The sequence below is a fragment of the Asparagus officinalis genome, chromosome 5 (genome assembly GCF_001876935.1).
Source record: "Asparagus officinalis chromosome 5, Aspof.V1, whole genome shotgun sequence".
NCBI lineage: Eukaryota > Viridiplantae > Streptophyta > Magnoliopsida > Asparagales > Asparagaceae > Asparagus > Asparagus officinalis.
Window position 1 is genome coordinate 126554301 of NC_033798.1, and position 26367 is coordinate 126580667.

General features: G+C 38.2%; 2 protein-coding genes across 4 annotated transcripts in view; both read left to right on the forward strand.

The window, feature by feature from the left end:
- LOC109841194 (transmembrane 9 superfamily member 11-like) lies at positions 1943–4830 on the forward strand. Its single transcript, XM_020410093.1, has 2 exons — positions 1943–3231; positions 3718–4830. Exons 1-2 carry the CDS (start codon positions 2031–2033, stop codon positions 4509–4511), a joined length of 1995 nt encoding a protein of 664 aa, XP_020265682.1. The 5' UTR covers positions 1943–2030; the 3' UTR covers positions 4512–4830.
- LOC109841195 (probable adenylate kinase 5, chloroplastic) overlaps positions 10109–26367 on the forward strand; it is a 28302-nt gene continuing 12043 nt past the window's right edge. For all 3 annotated transcript variants that reach the window (XM_020410094.1, XM_020410095.1, XM_020410096.1), the window contains exons 1-13: positions 10109–10221; positions 16847–16975; positions 17069–17203; positions 18029–18175; positions 18955–19029; positions 19126–19231; positions 20318–20370; positions 20513–20639; positions 24432–24469; positions 24535–24615; positions 24694–24832; positions 25302–25381; positions 25790–25855. In XM_020410094.1, the coding sequence (XP_020265683.1) occupies positions 10162–10221; positions 16847–16975; positions 17069–17203; positions 18029–18175; positions 18955–19029; positions 19126–19231; positions 20318–20370; positions 20513–20639; positions 24432–24469; positions 24535–24615; positions 24694–24832; positions 25302–25381; positions 25790–25855 (1236 nt within the window). In that variant the 5' untranslated portion in view covers positions 10109–10161. The remainder of the gene's footprint in view (positions 10222–16846; positions 16976–17068; positions 17204–18028; positions 18176–18954; positions 19030–19125; positions 19232–20317; positions 20371–20512; positions 20640–24431; positions 24470–24534; positions 24616–24693; positions 24833–25301; positions 25382–25789; positions 25856–26367) is intronic.

Sequence of the window (26367 nt, forward strand, 5' to 3'; positions counted from 1 at the left end):
TTTCGGATTCTGTCCCACCAAAAAACAGAGAACCAAGCGGACCCTAAGGCTCATCACATTTACCATAGAAAGCTGCAACCCTGTGGGCTGTTCCGCAATTAGAATTTATGAAAGTATTCCTATTTCTAACCGTTACAATTTTATTAGTTACGCTCCTAAAAATAATTTGTAAAAAATAATTATAATGACATCGTGCATGCCAAATGAGAGTTGTCATCTACTCAAATTTGTTAGCGTAGCTTAGTTTCGATATTTTTATTAAAAAACCCAAATTTGAAGACAATAAGATAAGTCACAATCAGATTTGGAGTAAGAGAACGATCATCCCAGCTAACAATAATGGTTAGGTTAAACTCATCAAACCCCTGCTTTGCAATTTAAAATTGCACCCACCGCTCTTTTGCTTGCTTCTTTCAAAAGTAAAAGAAAAAGAACAAGAAAAAGAAATGACGCATTCCCCAAAAGAAAAGAAAACAACAGTAGGCCAAATTTGGACAGCGCAATCCCCTGTGATCTCAATTCTAAAATGCGCGCCGACGCCTAACAACAAAGCCCGTTTGGATCGGGTATTTTGAAGAGGAAAGGAAGAGGAAAGCTGTCAATTTGTCAGTTTTTTGATAGCTTTCCCTCAAAATCGTCTCTATAAGAGGCGATTTTGGGGGAAAGCTGCCAAAAAGCTGACAAATTGGTAGCTTTCCCCCTCCTTTCCCCTTCAAAATATCTGATCCAAACAGCCCCTAAATAAAAGTATCAGCAAAATTTGTACAAGCGTTCTTATTGCAGTTTAGCCCCTTCGCATCTTTTGTCTTCCGAATAAATCCTTCTTTTGTATTTAGATTTAAGGTCAAATTCTTTTGCCCCATTATAAATGAGAAGTGAATAAATTTGTTTAAATTTTTAAAGAGGTGGACTGGCATGTGAAATGGACACGCATGAATAAAATAGACATGAAGATATAGGTGTTGCTTGCACGTTGTCTGAGCATGTGCGATGAACGTGAGGAGAGAATCGTTTAGAACATAAAACAATACTCATGAATACTGTTGAAGTTAAACCAAGTATTAGGAGGATTTTCATTTTAATTATCTTTAGAAGTTTGCTTTTATTAGGAATTGGTGTTTAGGAGCTTGGTTAATTATCTATAGAGTTTATATTATATAGAAACACTACTTTGTAAAGCATATAAGAGGGCATCTCCCTGTAGTAGTGAACATATATATATATATATAGTTTGATAAACGTTACCAAATCCAACTTCAACTAAAGCTGCTCAATTTTAGAATGAGTTTAACATAAAATAATCGTATATGGATATCCTAAGTGTTGTTTGAAATTTTTTGTAACGAATAAGGTGGAAATTTTCATCGTTGATCATTTATTGCAATTTTTTTTCCTCAATCTAACTAATACGAATGAGATAGAATTACGTAAAATTATTCAGAAAATTTTCAAATCAAATATTCAGTTAGTAACATCTAATCATATCTATACATCCAACTTTTTCTTTCAATTAACCAAGCATATGACATTGTACTCAATAGAGCCGTAAATGATATTTAAATAAAAAATATATAACATTTAATTTTATATTTGCTCACATGAAAGATGAGGTAAAAAGAGCAATTGTTTCATAAAACCCAAAGTTTATAATGACTTATTTCAATATCCAATCACTCCTGGAATCATTCTTAAATCCAATATATCCGTACTAAAATTTAAACCCAGTTTGCGGCTAATGTCTAAGTCGATACAATATGATAGCTATGCTTATGTTTAAGATGTTATGGGCGGGTTGAAAAATAAATCAGGGTGAAATATTGTGTTTACAAACTGAGCCCTACATTGTAACATGAAATATTTTTTTTTTGTCAAAGGACCAATGTGTAAAATCATTGTATCATACATTCATACCCCCCATTTCAAGTAGTCAGCAGATCTCTCTCCCCTAATTAATTACCCCATCCTCTCTCTCCCCGCTCCCCTCCTCCCCCAGATCTCAAACCCTAATTCGTCCAGATCTGAAGAATTCCATGGCGATCTCGCCCAGATCTCCCTCGATCTGGGCCTGGGCCTTCTCCCTCCTCCTCCTCCTCTTCTCGGCCCAGATCTGGCCCGGCGCCGCCTTCTACCTCCCAGGGAGCTACCCTCACAAGCACCAAGTCAACTCCCCCCTCAACGTTAAAGTCAACTCCTTGACCTCCATCGACACCGAGCTCCCCTTCTCCTACTACTCCCTCCCCTTTTGCCAACCCCCCGACGGCGTCAAAGACTCCGCAGAGAACCTCGGCGAGCTCCTGATGGGCGATCGGATCGAGTCCTCCCCCTACCAATTCAAAACCCTAGTCAACGAATCCGACGTCTTCCTCTGCCTAACTAAACCCTTGTCAAAAGACGACTTTGCCCTCTTCGCCAAGCGAATCGACGAGATGTACCAGGTCAACGTCATGCTGGACAACCTCCCGGCGATTCGATACACGAAGAAAGAGGACGGCTTTGTGCTCAGGTGGACCGGCTACCCAATTGGGGTCAAGGTTAGCGACGCTTATTATGTGTTCAATCACCTAAAGTTTACTGTTTTGGTTCATAAGTATGAGGAGCCGAATGTTGCGAGAGTCATGGGGACTGGAGACGCTCCTGAGGTTATCCCGATGACGAAGAATAATGAGAACCCGGGGTATATGGTTGTGGGTTTCGAGGTTGTGCCTTGTAGCTTTCAGCACGATTTGGAATCGGTGAAGAATTTGAAGATGTACGATAAGTATTCGACGAAAATCCAGTGTGAGCCTTCGACGGTGGCGATGCAACTGAAGGAGAATCAGCCGGTGGCGTTTACTTATGAGGTCGCGTTTGTTGAGAGCGATATTAAGTGGCCATCGAGGTGGGATGCTTATTTGAAGATGGAAGGGGCGAAGGTGCATTGGTTCTCGATATTGAATTCGTTGATGGTGATTACTTTCTTGGCGGGGATTGTGTTGGTTATATTCTTGAGGACGGTGAGGAGAGATTTGACGAGGTATGAGGAACTGGATAAGGAGGCACAGGCGCAGATGAATGAGGAGCTCTCGGGGTGGAAATTGGTGGTCGGTGATGTGTTTAGGGCGCCAGGTAATCCGAGGTTGTTGTGTGTGATGGTGGGAGATGGGGTTCAGATCCTTGGGATGGGGGTTGTTACAATCTTATTTGCAGCTCTTGGGTTCATGTCTCCGGCTTCAAGAGGGACTTTGATCACAGGTACATGCCCCTTTTAACCTTTTATGTGTTTTAAATGGATTTTCTTTTTAACGATGGCAGAGGTTAACTTGGGCTTTGAATAGTTTTTGGAATAGAAGAACATGTAGGATTGCAATTTGTGATGGTCGCTGATTATTATGTTCATGTTGTTAGCTTACCTATTTATTACCAAATGCTAGATATCAGTATGTTATCATGTCAAATTTAGAGGGATTTGACAATTATGATTTATGATATATGTTTTGTTTGTGAGAGAATGGTCAGATCCCACATCAATGTGATTGCTTGATAGGTGACAAATAGGCTGCAAAGCTTGTGGGAGAATATATTTCTTTTGTGCCACTATGACCCTTTGTTGCATTCTTATTGCAAACCAGTTGGTAGGCTTAGTGCATATGTCACAATTGATGTCTACATTATTGATTCTGATTATATCTTAAATTGGTACGGGCTTTGATAAATATTAACCTGACATGTTACTTACAGGTATGATTTTCTTCTACTTGATTCTTGGAATCGCGGCCGGTTATGTTGCAGTCAGACTTTGGAAAACCCTCAACTGTGGTAATCCCGCTGGATGGGCGAATGTATCATGGCGTGTCGCTTGTTTCTTTCCTGGTATCGCCTTCCTAATTCTTACCACTCTAAATTTCCTCCTTTGGGGAAGCCATAGCACAGGGGCAATTCCTTTCTCTTTGTTCGTTATCCTCATCTTGCTCTGGTTCTGCATCTCTGTACCTCTTACCCTTGCTGGTGGATACTTTGGGGTGCGGGCCCCTCACATTGAGTACCCAGTAAGAACAAATCAGATTCCTCGCCAAATCCCTCCTCAAAAATACCCATCGTGGTTGTTGGTTCTTGGTGCCGGTACCCTTCCATTTGGCACTCTCTTTATTGAGCTCTTCTTTATAATGTCAAGCCTATGGATGGGCCGAGTCTACTATGTCTTTGGGTTTCTCTTTATCGTCATGATCCTTCTTGTCGTTGTGTGTGCTGAAGTTTCTCTAGTTCTTACCTACATGCACCTTTGTGTTGAGGATTGGAAGTGGTGGTGGAAAGCGTTTTTCGCATCTGGGTCAGTGGCTATATACATCTTTTTATACTCGGTTAACTATCTTGTATTTGATCTCAAAAGTCTAAGTGGGCCAGTCTCGGCTACACTCTATCTTGGATATTCACTCTTCATGGTTTTGGCCATCATGCTTGCAACCGGTACGGTTGGGTTCCTTTCTTCATTCTGGTTTGTGCACTATCTCTTTTCTTCAGTCAAATTAGATTAAGCCCTTTTGGTGGTAGAAGAAGCTTCAGTTGCCCCAGAGCATATTGGTGATAGTATGGCAAGTGAACAGATTGTTGTGATATCATGAATACTGTTTGTAGCCTTGTTGAGGGGGTTAACTAAGGGTTTTTTTACTTTGGAGTTTTAAGGAAGAAATTGTATCTCAACACGGATTATGTAATTTTTTTTATAGTTATAGAACCTTTTAGAGTTGATGAGGTGTAATATTTTGTCTTGGTGGAACTTCTTTGATTATAGGCGTTTGAGTTTGGCCTGTGTGGATGTATCAGTCTCTATACTTATTTTTACTTCTATTGAAATTAAAATCATGTTGTTCCTCTGATGTTACTAGTGTAAACAAATGGACCTAAAAGTAAAAATCCCTAATATTAATTGTGCTGTCAAGTAGCCTATATTGCTGCAACGAAAAAGAGAGTTGCATTCGTGACGCGAGTTGCAGTTAATTTGTTTGCCGGATAGAGCTCTTTTATGTTGGAACTTTCATCTCGTTTTGAACTGTTTGTTTGGCTTATAGAAGAGTTGGGATTCTTCTGCAATAATGCCTCTGAGATTATTTGCATGACCAAGCATTATTGATTTCCTACAGGGTGTTTCATCAACTATCTTGGTGTTTATATTATCTTCGCCGTTGCTTGTTATGCGTTTAGGCGCGAGCCTGTTCATCGATCACGGCTGGCTACATTCTTCTGTTGTCTGTTGCAGTTAATTTGTTTGCCGGATAGAGCTCTTTTATGTTGGAACTTTCATCTCGTTTTGAACTGTTTGTTTGGCTTATAGAAGAGTTGGGATTCTTCTGCAATAATGCCTCTGAGATTATTTGCATGATCAAGCATTATTGATTTCCTACAGAGTGTTTCATCAACTATCTTGGTGTTTATATTATCTTCGCCGTTGCTTGTTATGCGTTTAGGCGCGAGCCTGTTCATCGATCACGGTTGGCTACATTCTTCTGTTGTCCGTTGCAGTTAATTTGTTTGCCAGATAGAGCTCTTTTATGTTGGAACTTTCATCTCGTTTTGAACTGTTTGTTTGGCTTATAGAAGAGTTGGGATTCTTCTGCAATAATGCCTCTGAGATTATTTGCATGATCAAGCATTATTGATTTCCTACAGAGTGTTTCATCAACTATTTTGGTGTTTATATTATCTTCGCCGTTGCTTGTTATGCGTTTAGGCGCGAGCCTGTTCATCGATCACGGCTGGCTACATTCTTCTGTTGTCTGTTGCAGTTAATTTGTTTGCCGGATAGAGCTCTTTTATGTTGGAACTTTCATCTCGTTTTGAACTGTTTGTTTGGCTTATAGAAGAGTTGGGATTCTTCTGCAATAATGCCTCTGAGATTATTTGCATGATCAAGCATTATTGATTTCCTACAGAGTGTTTCATCAACTATCTTGGTGTTTATATTATCTTCGCCGTTGCTTGTTATGCGTTTAGGCGCGAGCCTGTTCATCGATCACGAAAATCCCTAATATTAATTGTGCTGTCAAGTAGCCTATATTGCTGCAACGAAAAAGAGAGTTGCATTCGTGATGTGAGTTGCAGTTAATTTGTTTGCCGGATAGAGCTCTTTTATGTTGGAACTTTCATCTCGTTTTGAACTGTTTGTTTGGCTTATAGAAGAGTTGGGATTCTTCTGCAATAATGCCTCTGAGATTATTTGCATGATCAAGCATTATTGATTTCCTACAGAGTGTTTCATCAACTATCTTGGTGTTTATATTATCTTCGCCGTTGCTTGTTATGCGTTTAGGCGCGAGCCTGTTCATCGATCACGGCTGGCTACATTCTTCTGTTGTCTGTTGCAGTTAATTTGTTTGCCGGATAGAGCTCTTTTATGTTGGATCTTTCATCTCGTTTTGAACTGTTTGTTTGGCTTATAGAAGAGTTGGGATTCTTCTGCAATAATGTCTCTGAGATTATTTGCATGATCAAGCATTATTGATTTCCTACAGAGTGTTTCATCAACTATCTTGGTGTTTATATTATCTTCGACGTTGCTTGTTATGCGTTTAGGCGCGAGCCTGTTCATCGATCACGGTTGGCTACATTCTTCTGTTGTCTGTTGCAGTTAATTTGTTTGCCAGATAGAGCTCTTTTATGTTGGAACTTTCATCTCATTCTGAACTGTTTGTTTGGCTTATAGAAGAGTTGGGATTCTTCTGCAATAATGCCTCTGAGATTATTTGCATGATCAAGCATTATTGATTTCCTACATGGTGTTTCATCAACTATCTTGGTGTTTATATTATCTTCACCGTTGCTTGTTATGCGTTTAGGCGCGAGCCTGTTCATCGATCACGACTGGCTACATTCTTCTGTTGTCTGTTGCAGTTAATTTGCTTGCCGGATAGAGCTCTTTTATGTTGGAGCTTTTATCTCGTTCTGAACTGTTTGTTTGGCTTATAGAAGAGTTGGGATTCTTCTGCAATAATGCCTCTGAGATTATTTGCATGATCAAGCATTATTGATTCCCTACAGTGTTTCATCAATTATCTTGGTGTTTATATTATCTTCGACGTTGCTTGTTATGCGTTTAGGCGTGAGCCTGTTCATCGATCACGACTGACTACATTCTTCTGTTGTCTGTTGCAGTTAATTTGCTTGCCGGATAGAGCTCTTTTATGTTGGAGCTTTTATCTCGTTCTGAACTTTTTGTTTGGCTTATAGAAGAGTTGGGATTCTTTTGCAATAATGCCTCTGAGATTATTTGCATGATCAAGCATTATTGATTTCCTACATGGTGTTTCATGAACTATCTTGGTGTTTATATTATCTTCACCGTTGCTTGTTATGCGTTTAGGCGTGAGCCTGTTCATCGATCACGACTGGCTACATTCTTCTGTTGTCCTGTTGCAGTTAATTTGTTTGCCGGATAGAGGCTGCTTTTATGTTGGAGACTTTTCATGCTGCGTTTGAAAACTGTTTGTTTGGAGCTTATGAAGAGTTGGGATTCTTCTGCATATAATGCCTACTGAGATTATTTGCATGCTCAAGCATATATTGATTTCTACATGAGTGTTTGCATACAACTTATTTTGGTGTTTATATTATGCTTCGGCCGTTGCTTGTTATGCGTTTAGGCGCGAGCGTCTGTTTCATCGATCGACGGCTGCTACATTCTTCACTGTTGTGCTTTGGCAGTTAATTTGTTTGGCCGGATAGAGTCTTTTATGTTTGGAATTATCATCTGCGTTTTGAAACTGTTTGTTTGGCTTACTAGAAGAGTTGGGATTCTTCTGCAGTACATGCTCTGAGATTAATTTGCATGATCACGCATTATTGATTCCGTACAGAGTGTTTCATTCAAACTATGCTTGGTGTTTATAATTATCTTGCGCCGGTTGCTTGTTATGCGTTTAGGCGCGAGCGTTCATCGATCAGCGCGCTGGCTACATTCTTCTGTTGTCCTGTTGCAGTTAATTTGTTTGCCAGATAGACCTCTTTTTATGTTGGAACTTTCATCTCGTTTGAACTGTTTGTTTGGCTTATAAGAAGAGTTGGGATTCTTCTGCAATAATGCCTCTGAGATTATTTGCATGATCAAGCATTATTGATTTCCTACAGAGTTGTTTCAATCAACTATCTTGGTGTTTATATTATCTTCGCCGTTGCTTGTTTATGCGTTTAGGGCGCGAGCAGCTGTTTCATACGATCACGGCTGGCTACATTCTTCTGTTGTCTGTTGGCAGTTAATTTGTTTGGCCGATAGAGCTCTTTTATGTTGGATCTTTCATCTCGCGTTTGAACTGTTTGTTTGGCTTATAGAGAGTTGGGATTCTTCTGCAATAATGTCTCTGAGATTATTTGCATGATCAAGCATTATTGATTTCCTACAGAGTGTTTCATCAACTATCTCTGGTGTTTATATATCTTCGACGTTGCTTGTTATGCGTTTAGCGCGAGCGCTGTTCATCAGATCACGGTTGGCTACATTCTTCTGTTGTCTTGTTGCAGTTAATTTGTTTGCGCAGATAGAGCTCTTTTATGTTGGAACTTTCATTCTCATTCTGAACTGTTTGTTTGGGCTTATAGAAGAGTTGGGATTCTGCTGCAATAATGCTCTGAGATTATTTGCATGATCAAGCATTATTGATTTCTACAGTGGTGTTTCATCAACTATCTTGGTGTTTATATATCTTCACCGTTGCTTGTTATGCGTTTAGGCGCGAGCCTGTTCAATCGATCACGATGGCTTACATTCTTCTTGTTGTCTGTTGCAGTTAATTTCTTGCCGGATAGAGCTCTTTTATGTTGGAGCTTTTATCTCGTTCTGAACTGTTTGTTTGGCTATAGAAGAGTTGGGATTCTTCTGCAATAATGCCTCTGAGATTATTTGCATGATCAAGCATTATTGATTCCCTACAGTGTTTCATCAATTATCTTGGTGTTTATATTATCTTCGACGTTGCTTGTTATGCGTTTAGGCGTGAGCCTGTTCATCGATCACGACTGACTAACATTCTTGTTTGTCTGTTGCAGTTAATTTGGCTTGCCGGATAGAGCTCTTTTATGTTGGAGCTTTTATCTCGTTCTGAACTTTTTGTTTGCTTATAGAAGAGTTGGATCTTTTGCAATAATGCCTCTGAGATTATTTGCATGATCAAGCCATTATTGATTTCCTACATGGTGTTTCATGAACTATCTTGGTGTTTATATTATCTTCACCGTTGCTTGTTATGCGTTTAGGCGTGAGCTGTTCATCGATCACGACTGGCTACATTCTTCTGTTGTCTATGCGGCAAAAGTACTGCCAGAGCGAAAAAATTTACACCGCATTTCAGTTCATCGACCAAGGCTAGCTACATTCTTATGTTGTCTATGCGGCTAAGTACCGAAGAATAGAGCGTGTGATTAATGGGTTAATTGCGAATAGATCCTTGGTGTCACGGCGATTGCAAACGGAACCCCTATTGTAACTCTTAAAAATTGTCAAAAAAGTTTTGAGGAGACGGATGAACCCGCGAGGATAAATCCCCAATTACTCGTCATTTTTAACTCGAAAGGAGTAGAACAGCTCGCTGCCAAGCGGCGTTTTGCATTTGAGCCAATACTAAAGGGTCTAGCCACACAAATAGAAGTAGGACATCCATTTGCAATTTGGTTTAATGATAAATTGATAATCATTCATAAATATAGTAAAGCCAAAACGACTGGCGCGCTGACGGCCCTGGCCCCTGCCCAATTATCGTCCTCACGAACTCAATCGAACGAACGAATTTCTTCTGACGCCCTCTCTCGCTCTCACTCTTCCAAACAAAGGAGAAAAGAGAGAGAAAAGTAGCGGAGAGATAAAAAATGGCGCTCATTCAATGGCGACGGCATCCTCCTCTCTTCACCCCCAGCTCTCCATTCTCCGCGCGTCTCGTCTCCTCCAACCGCTTCCTCTCTCCCTCTTCTTCTCCTCTCTCTTCTCCCGTCCTCATCCTCTCTCTGTCTTCTCTTTCGCTCTCTCGGAGCGTCAGAGCTCTTCCGGTCATACAAAAGAAGCCCTAACCCTAAGGTACCGGATCTCGATTCGCACCACCTTTTCGCTGCAAGTTCAATTTCTACTAAACTTTTTCTTTTTTTTTATATTTAAGAAAATTGACGGTGACTTGCTCTCGCCGGTAAGAAGGAACCGCTGAGGTGATGATCTCCGGTGCTCCGGCGTCGGGCAAAGGAACCCAATGCCAGATGATCGTCGAGAAAGTGAGCTCCCCCCCCCCCCACCAGAATCCGCCGGTTCTTTTTCTATGTTTTTGGCCTCTGTTTGTTTAGAATCCAAGATGAATTTCTGCTCTCGCTTCATATTTGTTATTGCTGGGGACAATAACAAGCTCATCTTTCCATTGGAACAACTGTAGACAGCGGAAAAGGCCACGGAGATCCTCATTATGGTGCGTAGCGCATGATAAGGTTACTTGTTTCTGTGCTCCGAAGCACTGCGTGTGCACTATGCCGCACAAACGCTAATAATTTTAAATAAAATAATCTGAGGCAATTCTAGGATGAAAATACGTCACGGATGGGATTATAACATATTTTATATATGATGTAGAACACACAACAGACACGTTTATGTCAAAGTGAGATAGTCGCAAGCCCAAATGCGGGCATGGTCGAAGAAAATAGCTAGTTTCGAAGAAACGGTCGTAATTTTCAAACTGTACGTCGGAATTGGACGAATTATATATGAAAATCGACTATTTCGACTAGACAGAGCATCCAAACCGACCCATTAGGATTCGGTTTGCGTTCTCCGTTTCACCAAATTCCTTACGGTTTGAGAGATATTTACATTTTTGTCTGTTTTTTACTATTTTTAGTAATATTTTAGGAGTCTGTTTTGTTTAGGAAACAAATCCGATTTGATCTCAGATTTGACCGGTGGACTTTCCTAGTAATAAGGAGTCTTTTTAGTAGTTTTAATATTTTAGAAATTCTTTTACTATTTTTGGTAGAGTTTGAGTCATTGTAGGAGTCTTGTTTCTTTTTTTCTATTTAAGAAGAGTCTTGTAAGCCCTAGAGGCACAACTTTTGATTAATAAAAATTTTGTTTTTCTTCAATATTTACTTAGTGGATTCGAAGCTCTTCGTGGATTCGAAGATTATCCTTGGTGGATTCCGAGGCTATAACTTCCGCGCTGCGTCAATTGGTATCAGAGCATTGTTCCTCCGATCCGATGACAGGTGATGAAGCCCCTATTGCTCGAACTGAGTTCGACGTGCTGAACTCCGACGTAGAGCAACTGAGGACCAATGGTGATCGGATGAGGGTTGCCATAGAGCGACTTACGATGGTAGTGGAGCGTCTGAACCCGATGGGAGTTTAAAATCGCGTTGATGGTCGCCATTGACGTGATCTGACTCCATATGATAAATCCGATAGCAAGGAAGATCCCTATGCACCTCCACGCCGCAGTGTTTATCGTAAAGACCGACGACGAAGGGATAATTATGACGCTGGAGGTTTCAAGATGAAGATGTATCTGTCATCTTTTAACGGGCAACTTCATATTGAATAGTTCCTCGACTGGATTGCAGAAGTAGAAAGATTCTTTGAGTATATGGAGATCCCAGAAGAACGGAAGGTAAAATTAGTGGCTTACCGACTCAAAGGTGGAGCTTCAGCTTGGTGAGAATCTGTTTGTTTGAATCGATCTCGTCAAGGAAAGCCGAAGGTCGATAGGTGTGAAAAGATGAAGAAGCTATTAAGAGCCCGTTTCTTGCCAAGCAATTATGAACAAGTTTTATTCGGGCAGTACCAGAATTGTAAGTAGGGTGGAAGAACCGTGGATGAGTACACAGGAATTCTATCAACTATCATCCCGCAACAACTTATACGAGAGCGAGGTGCAACAGATGTCTCGATATACATGGGGGTTGAAGATGATGATTCAGGATCGTGTATCTCTACAACAGACCTATACTCGGACGAAATAGTAAAAGTCCATGGGTAGCTTCCGACGGGTCACGCACGAGCTTTAATCGTGGTAAATAGTCCCAAACAGTTTCTGATCAGGATACTACAACTGAGAAGGACAAGGGTCCAGCGACAATAACTGCAAAGAAGACTATATCCCCGAACCCATATACCAAGCCTGACCCAATTAAGTGCTATAGATATGGACAGTCTGGTCATCGATCCAATCAGTGCCCTAAAAGAGGTCTTGTGAACATAGTGGATCATGAAGATTAAGTTACAGATCGTGACGAAGTTGAAGACTACGATGGTGGATTAGATCCTGATGATGATGAGGAACAACTCTCATGTGTTGTGCGGCGTCTATTGTTGATCCTAAAGACAGAAGAGCCACCGCAGAGGCATAACATCTTCCGCACGAGATGCACCGTGAAACAGAAGATCTGTGATGTCATCATTAATAGTAGGAGCAGTTGAGAATATTGTCTCTCGACGCATGGTGGAGAAGTTAGGATTAAAGACAGAGAAGCATCCCGCCCCTTACAAGATTAGTCGGATTCGAAAGGGTAGCGACGTACAAGTTGATAAAGTGTGTCGGGTATCCTTTTTCATTGGCCGAACTTATATCGATGAGGCGTTATGTGATGTAGTTGAGATGGACGCATATTATATCTTATTAGGCAGGTCATGGTAGTTTGATGTTGATGTCACACATCAGGAAAAGGATAATATTTATATATTTAAGAATGATGGTCGACGAATTATGCTCAAGCCTCTAACTGAGGAGGGGCCTGTCAAACCAATGTGGCTGAAAAGAAGATTTTCTTGGTCGTTGACAATAAAGATTTTATGAAAAAAGTGAAGCAATCCAACGAGGTTTATGCTCTTGTTTTGTTGGGAAAGGAGGATTCTACCACAGTTGAAATTCCACCTGGAGTTCAAACCCTCTTATAGCAGTTTGATACAGTTATGCCTAACGATCTACCCTCTGAATTACCAATGCTTTGAGACGTGTAACATCAGATTGATTTCATCCCTGGATCTCGACTACCAAATCTGCCACACTATCGGATGAACCCGAAGGAAGAAGAGATTTTGCAGAAGTAGGTGGATGATCTTGTCCAGAAGGGTCTTATACGGCCTAGCATGAGTCTATGTGCCGTACCAATACTACTAGTCCCAAAGAAGAACGAAGAGTGGCCTATGTGTGTGGACAATAGGGCTATCAACAAAATCACCGTGAAGTATCGATTTCTTATCCTACGCTTGGAAGACATACTAGACATGTTATCTGGATCAAAAGTGTTCTCAAAGATTGATCTCAAGAGTGGTTATCATCTGATTCGGATTAGGGAAGGGGATGAGTGGAAGACTGTATTCAAGACAAAAGAAGGCCTATATGAATGGTTAGTAATACCTTTTGGCCTTTCTAATGCTCTCAGCACTTTCATGCGTTTGATGAATCAAATATTAAAACCCTTTATCGACAAGTTCGTTGTAGTTTACTTCGATGATATCCTGATTTATAGCCAGAGTGAGACTGCACATCTGGACCATTTGAGGGAGGTACTAACAGTTTTGTAGGAGAACAAGTTGTACATCAATCTGAAGAAGTACAACTTCATGACCAGTAGCCTTGTATTCCTAGGCTTTGTTGTTAGCGCAGAGGGCATCCATGTTGATAAAGAGAAGGTCCGTGCTATTCGAGATTAGCCTACACCGAAGACAGTCAGCGAAGTTCGTAGTTTTCATGGCCTAGCAACGTTCTACAGAAGATTTGTCAGAAACTTCAGTAGTATTGTAGCTCATATCACTGAGTGCATGAAGAAAAGCAAATTCAATTGGGGGGACGATGCGGATTGTAGCTTTGCACTGATCAAAGAGAAATTGCCCACCGCACCAGTACTTGCACTTCCAGATTTTTAAAAGGTCTTTGAAGTTGATTGTGATGCGTCTATCATAGGAATTGATGGTGTTTTATCTTAGGAAGGGCGTTCAGTTGCTTTTTACAGTGAGAAACTCAGCGATGCTCGACAAAAGTGGACCACATATGAGCTGGAGTTATATGCCATAGTTCAGTCTTTGAAGCATTAGGAGCAATATTTAATCTCGAGAGAGTTTCTGTTTCACACTGATCATCAGGCTTTGAAGACCCTTAATAGTCAGACTACCATCAACCGTATGCATGCTCGTTGGATCGTATATCTGCAGCGTTTCACCTTTGTTTTGAAGCATAAATCCGAACAACAGAATAAGGTTACAGATGCACTCAGTAGGAGAGCTGGATTGTTGGTAACTTTGAAGGCTGAAGTGATTGGGTTTGAGTACCTTAAGGAGCTGTATACAGAGGATGAAGATTTTAAGAAGATTTAGAATGACTGCCTTCAAAATAAATCAGTCAAAGGCTTTTATATTCATGATGGTTATCTATTTCATGGCGATCAATTGTGTATACCCCAGAGTTTACTAAGAGAGCAGATAATTCGAGACCTTCATGCTGGCGGACTAGGAAGACACTTGGGACGTGATAAAACAATTGCAGCCATTGAAGAACGATATTACTGATCTCAGTTGAAGAAGGGAGCAGAAAAATATGTGTGGCGTTATCCAGTTTGTCAAGTTGCTAAGGGACAGTCTCAGAATAGAGGATTGTATACACCTTTACCTGTTTCTGATGCACCATGACATGATATCTCTATGAATTTTGTGTTGGGACTGCCTCGAACCCAACGAGACATGGATTCTGTTTTTGTTGTGGTTGACAGATTTTCAAAGATGACGCACTTTATTCCGTGCAAGAAGACTACAGATGCTAGCAACATTGCCAATCTTTTCTTTCGGGAGATAGCCTTCATGGAGTGCCGAAGTCCATTACATCCGATCAAGATTCTAAATTCTTATCTCACTTTTGGAGAACTTTATGGCAGCGATTCAATACTTTTCTTAAGTTTAGTACTGCTTATCACCCTCAAACAGATGGCCAAACTGAAGTGGTCAATCGCACCCTCGGCAATCTTCTTAGATCCATCTTTGGAGATGACTGAAACAGTGTGATCTTGCTTTGGCTCATGCTGAGTTTGCTTATAACTGTATGGAGAATCGAATTACAGGCAATGCACCCTTTGTGATTGTGTATGGAAGGCTTCCGAATCATTATCTCGACCTTGCTTCATTGCCTAAGCTTCCCGGACAGAGTGTTCCTGCAAATCATATGGTTGAAAAGATAGGGGCTATCCAACAGGAAGTAAAGGAGAAGATAGAACAATCTAATGCTAAATATAAGAATGATGCTGATCGACACAGGAGGAAGAAGATGTTTGAAGAGGGAGACATGGTGATGGTGTTTCTGCGAAAAGAACGTTTTTCCGTGGGCACCTACAACAAGCTGAAGAATAAGAAGTATAGTCCATGCAAAATACTGAAGAAGATTAGCGACAATACTTATGTGGTTGACCTTCCTACAGATTTGGGTATTTCTCCTAGTTTCAATGTTGCAGATTTGTTTGAGTATTACCCACCGAAAGAAATAACTATTCATGCAAGTGTAAGCTCGGGGTCGAGCTCTTTTCAAGCAGGGGGACTGATGTAGAACACACAGTAAACACGTTTATGTCAAAGTGGGACAGTCGCAAGCTCAAATGCGGGCCTGGTCGAAGAAAATAACTAGTTTCGAAGAAACGATCGTAACTTTCGAACCGTACGTCGGAATTGGACGAATTATATATAAAAATCGACTATCTCGGCGAGACGGAACCATCCAAACCGACCCCTCAGGGTTCGGTTTGCGTTCTCCGTTTCGCCAAATTCCTTACGGTTTGAGAGATATTTTTTATCCGTTTTTACTATTTTTAGTAATATTTATGAGTCTGTTTTGTTTAGGAAACAAATCCGATTTGATCTCAGATTTGACCGGTGGACTTTCCTAGTAATAAGGAGTCTTTTAGGAGTTTTAATATTTTAGGAATTTTTTACTATTTTTGGTAGAGTTTGAGTCCTTGTAGGAGTCTTGTTTCTTTTTTCTATTTAAGAAGAGTCTTGTAAGTTCTAGAGGCACAACTTTTGATTAATAAAAATTTTGTTTTTCTTCAATATTTACTTCGTGGATTCGAAGCTCTTCGTGGATTCGAAGATTGTCCTTGGTGGATTCCGAGGCTACAACTTCCGCGTTGCGTCAATATAAAAATGTAAATAACCATTTGGGATGCAACATGATATTAAAGGGTTTGTAAAACAAATCATATGGATGCAATTCGTGTATAAACTCTCAATCTAGTCATATAAACCTTGAAACCTTGAACATAATTGTGCGTGAGACCAACCATCTCCAAGCTAGTTCAGGTTCGACGGGTGAATGAAGCATCTTGCACGTGCCATTGTAGATGCGCTTGACAAATGAGGGTCTTGCATGCATGTCGATACAACACAGACTATACATAAGATCTTATTTCAATTATAGTTTGTTTAGATTAAACTCAAACCGGTCCAAGATTTGTGCAAAATTCCTATTAGGCGAGGTGCACAAATTCTCTGTGCTGAATTTCTACTAGCAGCAAACCTTTAATAGATTAGACAATATTGCAACTTATTTCCGATGGTTGACTTGATTTCTGGTTACCGTATGTTAGTTGCTAACTGTGCTACCACCTATTTCCCTTTCTCTGAAAACTCTAGCATCTCTTTTAGCTACTAGTCTACTATCTATTAATAAAAGACGAGTATAATATAGGTGCTGAGATATAAATTTTCAGCATTTTATCAAGTGTTTAACGTTGCAATCTATATTATGGTTTTTATTATTGGCTTGCTCCTGTTATTATTTTTTCTTTCTTTCTTTCTTTGAATAAAACCCCCTTTTGGTAAAAGTTTTTGGTTTCTAATTATTATTAACCCTATGTTATATCTCATCTCCAGTATGGATTAGTTCACATTTCAACCGGGGATCTGTTGAGGGCTGAAGTGTCGTTAGGTACAGAAATTGGAAAGAAAGCAAAAGAATACATGGACAATGGCCATCTTGTCCCAGATGAAATTGTTACAGATGTATAGCATACCTTTAATCTACCCCTGCCTCTCTTTCCTCCTCTGTTTATACTTTTATTAATGGTTTTTGATCATTGTGTTTATCTCCTCTAGATGGTAATATCACGACTTTCACGAGAGGATGTTAAAGAGAAGGGATGGCTTCTTGATGGATATCCGAGAAGTTTTTCACAAGCAAGCAGCCTTGAGAAGCTTAAAATACGGCCAGACATATATATTCTTCTAGATGTATGCTACTTATCCTACTTGTTTTTATATGTGCGATATATAAGCTGTTGGAAATTTGGATATGTCCTTTGGAGTTGTTAAAACTTTACAGCATGTCCATTCAAAGAACTGTCCCTTTCGTTGGTTACTGTACTCTTACAGTTTTCCGAGTACCTCTTACTTTCTGGATGCATTCCAGTGTACTTTTTCTGTCACTTAATGCTCTAAACAATGTCTAGGATGGATTTTACAGTTTCCATGAACTGGGATTTTAAGTTATGTTCATTATTCCGGAGGAACAATATACAATCCTTGTAATCATGATAAGCTGCATTAAACTCCAACTCATCCTTATTTTTTCTAAGTAGATCACTTCAAGGTATTCTCATTCTTATTTTTTCCAGTAGATCACTTCAAGGTATTCTTATCACGATCAGCTGCATTAAATATTCCATGCTTGTCCTGGCAGAATCATGGTTGTGTCAGAAGTTGGAACTTGGTACCCTTTTATTGCTTAACATGTAAACTATATGTGTTTATCTTTTGTCAGGACTGTGGTGCCATGTATTCAAAATCAGTGTTTTATTTCCCTTCTTGTTAATAATATTATGTTATTGCTTTTCTTTACATAGAAACTTTCCACTTTTTGTGATAGTATCGTGATAGTGAAATTTTGATAGCAATCTTTTAATGACAATATGATTTTACTGTATTTTTAATCCTGTAAAATTTGTATAATGCTCAGTTATTCAATTATCTTTATATTACTACACTGCTTCAAGATGCTGATTAAAGGTTATGAAGTGTAGATTGGCCTTTCACAGAGGTTTGCCTGTTAACATTCAGGTTCCTGATGATATTCTAATCGACAGATGTGTTGGACGAAGGTTGGATCCCGTGACAAGTAAAATTTACCATGTCAAGAACTTTCCTCCAGAAACAGAGGAGATATCAGCACGACTTTTGACACGTCCAGATGATACTGAAGAAAAGGTAAATCTTTGTTGTTGTTGCCATTGTTCTCATTGCTGCTGCTACTGCTACTGCTGTTTTCCATAGCATGTTACTTCTCCACCCCAGAACTCCTGCTCTTTTTGACAGTGAAATTAGGTTCTTCGTAGTGATGATATAACTGAACTATGTAGTATATACGTGTCGCGACTGCAAATGGTATTTCTGGCAATATTTAAGTATGATTATCACAATGCTTATAATAAAATCAGCATGCACAAATGTTTAATTAATATGGAACGTAATTCACTATTTTATCAAGATTACATCCCACATTACCGTAGACATTGTCTATTTTGGTATGCCATGTTATTAATTCTGAAACTGCCACTAGCATTACTAAAGGAGGTTTGGTTTGTCACAGTGTACTGCATCAAATCAGACTTGATTACCATATACTAACAATGGGGAGGTAAGAACCAATGCAGGGTTCATATCCGAACATAGGAAGACCAGTCCACCACCTTTATCTGTTTAGAATTTATATCAGAATTATTTTGGAAATGCTGTTAGCTATGCAGTTCATAAAAGATCTCCTCAGGAACTTTTTGCCGCTGTTCGATTAATCATCGGAAAAGTGTTTTTTTGGCATCATTTTCTTCTTCCTTATAATGCTTCCTTTGCACACCGTACTGGACAGTTTTATCTTAGAGTATTATTTGTATTATTTTAATTACACAGTGTGACCATTAGCACTTAGTTTTCTACTTATCTTGTGGATGATTAGTACTTTGGTTAACCTTTAATTTGTATATGGCTAGGTTAAATCACGTCTTGAGACTTATAAGCGAAATACTGAAGCTATCTTGTCAACTTACGTGGATTTGCTCAATAAGGTATCAAATAATAGAAAAGTTGTATCTCCCTCCTTTCAACAAGCTGGAATATGATTCTTTTAAGTTAATAACTTAAAAAGTTAAAACTAAACACAGGTTGATGGAAATCGCTCCAGGGAAGCTGTTTTCTCAGAAATAGACTCCCTGTTGCAGCGAGTCCAGGAGGATGCTGTAAAGTCTAGGAGCTTGGAAAAATCTAGAGGTCAGTATACAGAGAAGTTCTTTTATACAGAGTATATGATCAGTTTTTCCTATATCATTAGTTGTTTACTTGGATTTTTGAGGCGTTGCTGTCTAGTTGTAGATTCAATATGATAGAATGTGGTGATCTATATCTTTGATGTTTGCATTATATTATGCTTCAGGTTTTCTTTTGTATCTTAACAAATGCTGTAGAGAGTTCCTGGTTCTCTAACAATTCCTCATAGTCATCAAAGCAGCTGAAATCTTGATTCTAGTTTCTTTACTCTTTTTGATGTATTATGGTGTATTGGTGACTTTTATGGAGTTAATGGTCATGTATTAAAAGTTTCATTAGCGTCTGCAACATTTCTAAATAATCCTATAAACTGATGTGTGCTTTAAGCCACTTGATATGCTACTTTTATTGTGAAGAAAAGGGTTTATAAGGCATGTCTTCTTATTATAGAGCGTCTCTTCTGTTTTCTAATAGCTTTTCCCCATCATTGAATGTGCTTATTGCTAGTTCCATGGTCTTTGAATACTCAAGCACAGATATTTATTGTTGTGCCCAAGGAAATGAAAACGGAAGGTTCAAGAACTTGGTTTCAAGTCTGGTTTATGCCCCAGCCTAGTTAAACCTTAAATGAATTTCCAATTATAATAGTTCCTCGATAGTCTTTCTTTGTGATGATCAATTAATGGTGTTTGTGGTTAACCAAGGACAAAGTGAGATGATCCACTTTGCTGGAATTTTGAGACAGCCAAAGATGTTCTTATCTCTTGTTGGTGTCTTCTGACCAGAATCCATTTCCATCACAACGGTTTACTCTTTTGATCATATTAGAGCAATGTTTTTTCTCCTCACAAATGTCTAGAATCTATATGTTAAAACTTTCTTGGACAATAACTTTCATACATAGTATATTAAGCTTTATTAAGTTATTGTGAACAATATGTGCTTGTTGTGATGGTTTCCCAATATATGAAGTGTTTTTGGTTTTACAATACAGTTAACTCTCTAGATTTTGTTTTTTTATTTCCTTATTTTTTTAATTTTGTTTTAAACAAAATGATTTTTTTATTTCTGCCACAATTATTTGTGCAGGAGACTTGATACCTGTTAATAGTATTAATTTAAACGTGGAAGCTTCTGGCAAGGTGCACACAGAATTGCCCCGTTAACTTCTTAGCACCTTGAATACAGTTTGTAGATAGGTTTGCTTGCAATGCTATTAAGTCGAAGAGATATATTGATGTAGATATGCCTTTCCTTATTGTAACTTGAAATGCTTTTTACCAGGATAAATGGCGAGGGATTCCTACCAGATTGAATAACATTCCTCATTCTAGGGAAATAAGAGAATACTTTTATGATGATGTATTGGGGGCTACACAGAGAGCTGTAGAAGACAAAAGAGTCCGATTAATATGATTCAGAAACATAACGAACTTGACTGATTTCACGTATTGGAAATGTTAGTGTTTATCATTGCTACTTACTGATTTTGAAAGTGCGTAATCTCAGAACATTTTCTGTGGACATTTGTTTTGATCAAATAAATACCTTTACCATTTTGGAGTTGGTTCTTGCTGCACTATCTGGAATTAACAGAAAAAAGCCAGACTGAGAAAACCTTAGTTGTTGACTTTGTTTTCATGAATGTGGCTGTGAAATCTTTTATTCCTTCATATGAATAAAGCCTTCTATGACTGAAATGAAGGTAAAACATGCTTTAAACTCTTACAAAGACCTGCAAAGATGGTATTGTTGGATTATGGGTCTAAATTTTCATAGGACCAGTATGTATATGTCCACCCATGTGCGCACGCAGAGAGAGGTGGTTCAAATTGTGTCTTCTTATTCAGTTTTGGCCAAGAACAATTTGGCTTTGTTGAAAGCACTCATTTTGATCGGGTACAATTTGACTTTCTTGGAAGTTGGAAGCACGATTTGGCTTCTGAAAGGGGGAAGGATGTGGGTAAGCATGCATGACAATTAGGTGCAGATGGGAAACAGTGGCGGAGCCAGGGGGGCCAGGGGTGGCCATGCCCCACCCGCCCTTTTACCAAATTACGTAGTATATGCATGTATGATTTTTCCCACATTAGTCCTCCAAATCTCTCATATTTAAAATTAGTCCCCCCAATATCTCATATTTAAAATTATTCCCCCTACCCCCCAAATCTCTCATATTTGAAATTCGTCCCCCAAATCTTTCATATTTGAAACTAGTCTCCCAAATGTAAGAAGTATTTTGGAAATGAGCCCCTTTGTTACATTTACCATCCATATTGTTAACTACTATTAGTTAGTGGTTAACCAAGAATGAATAATTACTAAATAAACCAAAATCGACATTAAAATTTACCCAATTCAAGTTAAAAAATCAGTGAATTTAAGTCATGAAACACGCATCATATATTTCATGTAATTTTCTTTGTATTTAAAATAGAATGGAGAGATAGGGTTCGATTTTCTAGTTTTACATTTAATAATAATGAAATGATGTTTATATGTCATGTGATTTTATAATTTGTGATGAAATTTTGAGATATGGTTCTTCCAATTTCATGAAGTTTTACACTTAAGTACTAGACATGTGAAATTAGCAGTACTAGATATGTGAAATTAGTTTTCTATGTACTTTTGCAATTATTTTATAAATGTGATAGTTAACATTGGTTCACTTATTATTATTATTGTTTGAAATAAGTTTAATGATATAGTTTATAGTTTATTGTTGATTTCCAAACTGCAAAAATATTATAATTTATAGTTTGTGATTATGGAAAACCAACTATACACTAGACACATTTAAAAAAAGAAAGTTTACAAAATTGAAGCATGTTGATTCGACGATTGAGTATATATACAACAACAACAACAATAACAAAGCATCTATTCCAAGTGTTTGAGATCGGCTACATGAATCCTATACTTTCATTCCGTTCTATTATGGGTCATCTCCTCTGTTAAGCTGACTATAATCATATCCTTCTTAGTTACTTCTAACCAAGTCCTTCTACGTCTACCTCTAGATCTCTTTACTCCATTAACTATAATCTTATCACTTCTTCTAACCAGTGCACTAAGAGGTCTATGTTGTACATGGCCATATCATCTTAATCTATTCTCTCACATTTTATTTTTTATAGGAGCAATCTCTAATTTACTATGGATGCACTCAATTCTTATCCTATCTTTTAGTATATACCCACAAGAACATCTCAACATTCTCATTCTGCCACACTTATTTTTTACACATGTTATCTTTTAATTGCCCAACATTCTGATCCATAAAGCATTGTTGGTCTTACAACTGTCCTATAGAATTTTACCTTAAGTCTAACATGTATTCTACGATTACACAATACTCTCGACACACTCCTCCATTTTAACCATCTCGATTTGATTCAACTGACAACATCATCCTCAATCGCCCCATCATGCCGAATGATTGATCCTAAATAGAGAAATTAATTGCTTTTAGATATTTTTTGGCAATTAATATGTACTATAGTCTCTTTTCTTCTTCTAGTTTTACTAAAAATGCATTCTATGTATTCTCTTTTTGTTCTACTAATCCTGAGACCTTTAATTTTAAGAGCTTTTCTACTTTAAAAATTATACTTGTTCTAGTCTCGTCAACTAATATTATATCATCAGCAAATAACATACACAATGACGCTTCATCCTGAATATGTTTAGTAAGCTGGTCCATAACTAAAGTAAAAAAATAAGGGCTTAAGGCTGATCCTTGATATAAACCTATGGTTATAGGAAATGACTTAGTCTCTCCTTCATTAGTTCTTACTTTAGTCGTTACTCTATCATATATATCTTGAATCACATCAATATATATACTAGATACGTGTTACTTTTTAAAACCCACCACATTACCTCTCTGGGCACTCTATCATAAGCTTTTTTCTAGGTCAATGAAAATCATATGTAGATCTTTTCTTTTTTCTCTATATTTCTCTATCAATCTTCTCAAAATATGTATAAGTTTCATAGTTGACATCCCGAGCATAAATGGTTTTCAAATACACTTCTCTTTTCTTAGTCTTTGCTCAATTACGCTCTCGTAAAGTTTCATAGTATGACTCATGAGTTTAATACGACGATAGTTTGAACAATCTTGTATATCTCCTTTATTCTTGCATATCGGTATCAACGTACTAATCCTCCACTCATCGGGCATTCTCTTTGTCTCAATAATATTATTAAATAATTTGGTCAACGATTGAGTATATATATTTAAATGATTTAAGTATTAACGCGGAAAAAAGTTATTTGTAATTTTATATTTGGGTTCTTCTTTCACATACTTACATATATAAAAAAACATTATATTGTTATTTCTTAATGTTTTTTGATCAATGTATAGACTCTAGCACGCGGTTGTAACCCCCCACCCCCCACGACAAAAAAGTCCTCAACAAAATATGCATGAGATACATGGTAGAGCGTGTAAAACAGAAGAGAGGAGTATATCCTCGAGTATAGTGGTGCTGCAAACAGGAACATCTGACTTTGTCTGGAGTAAAAGTTGGTCCATTAGAAGGCAAGATCCCTTTGTTTTAGCTAGTTTATATGGAAAGCAACCCCTACTTCTTACAAAGTTATATGTTAGTCTTGATTATAAATACTGAGTAGTTTTGCTAATTTGGAAGCTACAAAGTACAGATACTAACTTACGGTTTCAATATCTGTATCCAGACAAGTGTCATATACCGTGGAGATACACATGCACCAAACATACACACATGCATCCACGGACCCCCCCCACCACCACCACCACCACCACACACACACACACACACACACACAAAGTTAGATATTATATGACTCCATGTCCTGCTTCTAGCAAATTCGGGTACATGTCCCTGTGTGTGTAATGTTTGGTATCCATGTCCATATCTGTGTCCTTGCTTCATAGCTTTGAAGCAAGTAAAATTAAGTTAGCGACTTTGAAGTTTGTTTTTTCTCATTTGGAAGCTTTTCAACATTACAAGAGGTGACAATGCACAGCATGCTTGATTGTCCAATATTTTGATACCTGTTTTTACTTCGTATGCTTGGATTCTCTATGAAATTCTTTAACTGCACGTATGTTATATTATTAATGGCACTTCTTTTGTCAGTGTCAGATGGTTGCATGTTTAAATTGCAAAAAATCGGTATAATAAGTTGACTTCAGTTAATTTTCTTTGTCAGGTGGAAATCAACATTCCTGAGCTAAATCCAGAAATGGTAAGGAGCTGGTTCACCCCTTAAGCAGTGAAAATTTTGGCACTCATACACTGGTCTATGCTCAGGATGTTTATCGAATAGGTACCTTGATGGAACTTGTACGAACACTTGCCCTTTCATTTGCTGATGATGGAAAACGCGTCAAGGTATATATATTTGCTCTAATCAAAAGTTATTAGATGAGCATTACTATAAGAACTGATACTGTTTTATTTTTTTATTAGGTTTGCGTCCAAGGTTCTATGGGAGAAGGTGCACTTGCTGGAATGCCTTTGCAACTTGCTGGAAGTCGAAAGATTTTGGAATACATGGATTGGGGTGAATATGGAGCTAAGGGAACCTTTATAAAAATTGGATCCATAGGTCTGCATTTGAGATTCCTCATAAACTTTTTTTTTCTTTTAAGAAAACTCTAAGCATTCATTTCATCTTTTTTTATGTTTTATTTTATTTTAAGTGGTCAGTAGCACTTTTATTAGTATTGAAGGGGTCAGTAGCTCTCTTTCAACAAAAAGCATCTAAAATCAGACATCATCCCTTGGATCCAGGCTGATTGCATTTAAAAAATCAAAATCTTTATTCGTAATGGGTGGAAAACTGTATTTCCTTGATATAAAAGAAGATTATTGTCTTGGACTATGCTCTGGATGTGTAAAACATGGTGCTGTCTTGGACTATGCTCTGTGTCTGTTATTTTAAGCTGAAACAACTCAGTGGAACCATAATCAAGGATGTTTATGTTATATGATTTGAATTTTGTTTGTTTAGATTCTTTTTTGTTTGTTAAATATTGATAAATTTTGAAACTCAACTAACTCCTGTTGTATTATAGGTGGCCGAGAGGTTGATGAAGAAGATGATATATTTATACTTGTCGCTCCACAAAATGCTGTTGGGAACTGTATAATAGATGTAAGGACCTAGGGATGAAGTCACTTTTTCAAATTCATGGCACGTGCCCTTCAATAACCACTTTACCATAGTTTAAGCTGGCTCGTCGTGTCTCACGATCAAACTTGACATTTTACACCCATCCTTGTGTGGTCCTCCAGCATAAACATGACTCCCTTGGGAAGGTAGAAGAAACAGTGGTAAATAAACATATTTTACTTTGACAATGAGGAGGTTTGAGCTCAGGTGTGAACAATATATGAAGATCTGTTGAAGCCTTATTTTGATAACCACTTAATCCAAAAGTTTAGGACAAGAGACTGGAGGCTAACAATATATAACAAGTAAAATTGATACCTGATATTATTAGACAAATGAAGTTTTTTTTCCTCCTTTTTTTCTTCTTTTGCTTACTTGTCAACTTTACAGGATATGCAAGCTATGACAGATGCAGCTGGTGACCGTCCAGTGATTCTAATCAATCCCCGCCTAAAGGTTGTATGGAATGAATACTTGTTTTATCATAGACATTCATCTGAAACTGATAGAATTAGATGTCAGTTTAGTTTTTCTGAAGACATTTATCTTCTTATCATGAGAATGGATTTAATACACTTGTCTTGTATGAGACTAACAATTTGGTTACCTCCATGCCAATGAATTTATGATGAACTCGTTGCTTTCGTTATTTAAGCCAACCTCCAGCTCTTTAACAGCACCAAAAAAAAATACATCACGTGTGTCTACAGGGTCAAACAGAGATTGAAAGGCTGTAGAAAGAGATAATTGAGAGAGCAAAAACCCTAACTTAATTAATTCATTCAGATACTAGAGAGAGATATATATAGTCATACAAATAAGGGTATGGTTAACGGGTCACAGCCTATTAACCCAATACCCAATAGACTTAATCTAACACTCCCCCTCAAGCTGGAGCATAAATATCCACCATGCCCAGCTTGTCACATATAGTAGAAAACACCTTTGAAGAAGTAGCCTTAGTAAGA